The sequence below is a fragment of the Oryzias melastigma genome, linkage group LG18, assembly GCF_002922805.2.
Source record: "Oryzias melastigma strain HK-1 linkage group LG18, ASM292280v2, whole genome shotgun sequence".
NCBI lineage: Eukaryota > Metazoa > Chordata > Actinopteri > Beloniformes > Adrianichthyidae > Oryzias > Oryzias melastigma.
Window position 1 is genome coordinate 14,774,570 of NC_050529.1, and position 5,173 is coordinate 14,779,742.

The 5,173-nt window shown below is 38.6% G+C and overlaps 1 protein-coding gene and 1 long non-coding RNA gene across 4 annotated transcripts in view; one reads left to right on the forward strand and one right to left on the reverse strand.

The window, feature by feature from the left end:
* Positions 1 to 1,178, reverse strand: part of LOC112155883 (NACHT and WD repeat domain-containing protein 2) — a 66,482-nt gene extending 65,304 nt beyond the window's left edge. Inside the window, exon 1 of one of the 3 annotated variants that reach the window (XM_024287908.2) lies at positions 1,065 to 1,178. Coding sequence is in view for 1 of the 3 variants with exons in the window: in XM_024287905.2 (XP_024143673.1) it covers positions 687 to 701 (15 nt within the window). In the remaining 2 variants the exon portion in view is untranslated. Of the gene's footprint in view, positions 1 to 394; positions 867 to 1,064 lie in introns of those variants that run through there. The other 2 variants (XM_024287905.2, XM_024287906.2) reach the window with 2 other exon arrangements.
* A 5-nt stretch (positions 1,179 to 1,183) lies between these two features.
* On the forward strand, positions 1,184 to 4,495 carry LOC118600049. The gene is made up of 2 exons (XR_004949622.1): positions 1,184 to 1,324; positions 1,696 to 4,495. It is a non-coding gene; the product is annotated as an uncharacterized LOC118600049 (long non-coding RNA).
* Positions 4,496 to 5,173: the final 678 nt, after the last annotated feature.

The window sequence follows — 5,173 nt, forward strand, 5'->3', positions numbered from 1 at the left end:
AATCACGGTGGCACATTCCAGAAGCTCTAATTAACAAACTAACTTAAGATAATTCAAAAGCGGAAAAAAAGGGGGTGCACGTGCCATATCAATACGAACTTTGGAGTTTTAAAAAGCCTATTTTCCCACAATTCAACATGAACCTGTCATATACTGTTAACTAACACACATATATAGCAAGAAACTATTTCCGGAATAAAACACAATTTTAATTCTGCTTTTTAAATATAAAAATAGGATAGTACGCACAGCCTACTGCCGTCACGGTGCATGCGTAATGTGTATACATGTCCTTCACGAATTTTCATGCCATTGTGGGACACACAGACAAACAGAAGCAGACGAAACAAAACTCGGAACAGACGAGCATTGCAAGCATCCGCCGAGTTCCCACCCCTGAGAAGATGCTTGGGAGGGCGAATAACCGCTAACAAAGGTTATTCCGCCGGGGGAAGCAGATGCCAAGTCGCTGGTTTTCCGGAGTTGGTGTATCTTGAAATCTTTGTTTCAGAGACGGAAAACCTCGAAAGAGACGACAAAAAAGGCGGGAAGAGGAAAGTTGTGGGTCCGCAACTAACATAAATGACTCAAAACACGCGAGTCAAACCACAGAGGAAGGGAATCCACAGAGAGCACTTGACGAGTGATGCTGGAGACACAACAACAGGATACTTCTTGTTGCTCACATTCATGCGCTTCATTTCGCGGCTTCCGAAAATATCCCGGCAACGAGGACAGTGTCAGGAGGGTAAAAACGCCCATTTAGAGTTGCCTTGACCGAGAAGCGACGTTTCGAGACCGTAAAACAGGCGCCGTGAGTCGGAGTGCTCCCCGTGGCATCCTGGTGCTTGTGAGAGCTGGGGAGCTGGAAGGCGCGCGCCAAGGCTGCCGACATGAGAGCCTCTTCCGGATTTTTTTCAAAATAAAACGCAACTTAAAAGTTCGTGTCCATTTTGCGCGTGTTTTCAATACATATTAATAATTTGCCGGCATATTAAAACAACAACCAGGAGATATGTTGTCACAGCTACAATGGGTCTACGGTTTTGAGAATTCGTACTCACTTGGAGAGGGTTCGCTGGAAATGTACTTTTATGTTGAAAGCAAGACACTGTAATTCCGGCTGTGCTCCGGCTTTTGCTGTCTGGCTTGACGGAGGCAGCAGAGGATGCTGTGGATGTTCCTCCTCTTGTCTCCTTCTCCGTCGGAGGGTCAGCCCTATTAAAATAACAGGACCGCGAAGTCAGCACTGAGTTGACGCTACAACTCTTTAGCGAGCACAAAAAAAGCAAAAGGCTTCACTTATCTACTCAGCAAACACCAGGTAAAAATAAAAAAAACTTAAAAACTAAAAAGGTTAGCTAGCTCTTTGAATGTTTTAAAAAACTAGCCAACTTCACAGCTAATTTACAACTTTAAATGGTTAAATATGTTGGTACCAACATTTTTTTTTTCATTAAATATTAATTGTGTAACATTTAACTTTTTCATTTGTCGAAATTTACTTTTCCGCTCATAAGAAAAAAGTAAGGCTTTGAATTAATTGCATTATCGATAAAGCACCTCTTCTCTGCAGCCTCTGGTTATTCACGCTGGAGGTTTAAGTGCATTGGACTTGTACTAAACGGAATTGATTACTGTGCTGTTCTTGTAAGCGAGAAACGCTGAACCGTATATTTTGGTTCCTCCTCGCAGTGTTCAAGTGTTTCTCTGAATCTGAGGTGTTGGTTCTAGATCAACCCCTAAGCTAATGCCTTTACCTTGCCTGTTTTAAAGTGACAATTTTAGCATTTTTGTCTTTCATTTACATCCAAATATCTTCTCTGTCCTTATTTTCACATTTTTTATGAACAAAAAAATCACATTGTGTACATAAATAGCTATAATGACTAAATCCACAAAGTCTTGTCTAACTCACTGGATTTAAAACTCATTTTACCTAAAGACACATCATTTTATAGGCTGCTTTCAAAGATAAGCTAATTAAAGTCTAGGTGACTTACTGCTGCAGGTCTTGAGGATGATTCTGACTCTGCAGACACACACCGAGCTATTTAAGTCAGCCTGCAGGGCCACTGGCTCACACTAGGACAAAACCGCAGCTCCGGAAAAGCTCAAGTGGAGCACCGGGGACAGGAACTCATTCCCTACAGTGATGTGACCTTTCTTCACTTGATTGTTGCACCAGCACTCATAATGCAGTTAAACTCAGAGACAGTTCCAACATGCATGTCTAAAATACTTTGAGTTATGAACTTTAACTTCTCTTTTTATCAATTAAAAAAGAAAGAAAAGGTTTTTCCTAATCATATAGTTTTATTTTTCAGAAAATACTATATTTATCTGTTTTGATTTTATGATATGAGGCACACTGAACTATCAAGTAAGAAACAAGAGTCAGAGATAAGTCTGTCGTTCAGTCACTTTTTTAAATGCATTCACAGTAACCAAAGGTTGTGCATGAATTCCTTCACATAGTGCACCATATAGCTCCTGTGTGTGGCCAAGTACCAAACATTGCCTCCAACTGGTACCAGTACTTAGCCTGGAGGTTGGGGACCCCTCATTTATTAGGAATAGATAGTAAGTCTAAAAAAAACGACAAGTTGGGGACACCCAAAAGAAGTGGAGGCTCACTAAACTGGTGTTTATAGACAACAATTAACGCGTTTGAACAATTTTGGTGAAAAAATACATTTAAGTCTTTTTTTGTTGATAATTTTCATTGTCAGAACACAATAGATTCATAAAGTCTTCGTAAAATGTTTGTGTTTCATAGGTTTTACTTTGCAAAATTGGTGATGTCATATTTACTTCATAAAATAGTGAACATGGTGTCGAAATTGCTTTTAAAATCCAGCTCAGTAGATAGTTACGCTCTATATATGTTTTTCATAGTTATGAAGTAGGGAGGGAATTCTAAAATAGCCTAAAACTTGTGGGTAACACACTACAAATTAGCCAAGTAAGCAATTTCTTAATACCTGGAACTCCTAACTTTGTTTGTAACACATAACAATACAGCTGAAACAAACATTACTGCAACTACACTAACTCCCAACCTTATTGAAAACACGTTACCAAAAAAAAAAAAAAAAACACAGTCAGACACTGCTACAGGTTAGCCACGTTAGCAAATTCTTAGTACATATAAGTTTCAACCTTGTTAGTAAAACGTAAAACTACTTAATGATACGGCTTAAACAAACATTACTGTGACTACTCTAACTCCATACCTTGTTAGCAACACGTAAAAAAAAAAAACAAAAAAAAAAACACAGTCAGACCGCTACACGTTAGCCGCTAGGAAATTCACAATATCACCCAATCTTATTTGTTAATCGCAAAAAAACAGACTGACACTTGACATAGCGCCATGTACCTCTTAAAATTGCTTTGACAGCAGTTCACACAACCACAATGAACCCATGCATAAGAAATTCCAGACAATAAGCCGCACTGTTCTTGGTTTTTTTCTTCATTTTTAACTAGTTTTTATGTGCGTCTTATAGTCCAGAAAATATGGTAAATAAAAAAGGTGAACCTCTGCAGCCACACTTTTGCATCCCCCAGTGTAAGTAAACATCTTATACATTCTTGTTCTGACATAATCTTCTCACATTTGAGAGATTTTTCTGACAGTAGCTGCAGATTGTTAGGCTTGTTGGCATGTGAGCGTGTGCAGGAACTCATGTTTCTGTTTCCGAGTCACCGTGGTGACAGGATGTAATGTGTCACCTGGTGGACACATGGGCACCAAAAGGACAGGCGCTCGGTGTTCACACACAAACTGCACGATCGGTCAGTGATGGATGGTGACTTTGTCAAAACAGCCGGTAAGAAAGGAGGTTTGGGATGGGGGGAGCGGGATGGAGAGACATTTGGGAGGCTCTATTTCTGTATTTTACCCTCAGGTAGCAGCATTCCCTCATCGAAATGCTGCTGGAATGGTATTGTTGGAGCCACCCCACTCAAAAGGTTGAGAGTATTGAGCCACATACTGATGGAGCCCTTTGGATTTTTGTCACTAACAAGATGGGAAAATGTCATCTTTAAGTTGTCTCTCAGAGGAAAGACGTTGGGTGCCATTAACTTTTTCCCCAAAACCCAATGTTCAAATTGGATTTATAGCTTTCATTTGAAAATGTAGTTGATCAAAAATGAATATTATTCTATTCCTGGTTTTGTTCGATGTTTCCAGTAGTCACTGCCTTCCCTTCTTGGTACCTTTAATAAATTACCGGATTTGTCTTTCCCTCACAGCTTTCCTTGTGAGTTTTCATTTTTTTTTTTTTGCGACTGAAAGAAAGATTAGAGTTTTCCTTATTAGAATAGAACAGAATAGAAAATACTTTATTAATCCCTTTGGAAATCCTCAAGGAAATTCAGGTACCAGCGCCCGTACAGCACCACAAATGGAGTAAAATAGATAAATAAAGTAAAATAGACTGAATATAGCTAAATTTGCAAAATAGAAAAAGAATAAATAATAAAATAATCAACATTGCACAATACCCTGAATGGTTGGACATACTGCACTGGTAAGAGAGTGGTGACCCCATTTGCTGTACATCATTGGGGTGTAGCTCTATAGTTCAGGAGTCAAAACTATGTCTGATGATTCACAAATTATGTGCTAGCAATTGAAGTCAAGATACAAAATTTACATAAATGTAAGTTGCTATTTAAGAGTTTTTTTTTTTTTTTTAACAAAAAATCTACAAAACTTAAAGAACACCCACTAGCTATCAACAACTCTCTGAAATAATAATTAAAAAATGCTGAAAATTGTATTGATCTTATGGAAAATAGTTTTATTGCAGTTTGAAAAATGGTTTAAGTAATACATTTTAAATGAGTTTGACATTTGGACAAAACAAAAAAAAATTGACAAAAATGTAAAAAGTTATACGATTTAACCACTGACTGTATATAGAAAACTGGACCGAGTGAGTCTGGCCCATAGAAAATGACTTACATCAGGCTACAACCAAATTAAGTCAATTCAGTCACCATTTTATCGTAATACAGGCGCCGACATGTTAGAACCAGACAACATCACTAAGCTAGCCTGAGTCAACGAAACCACTCTCACCAATCAGGAGGGAGCTGGTTGGAAGGCCACACCCCATAGATTGAAAGTAGGCTTCACGAAATCCGTCAGATGTTTAGA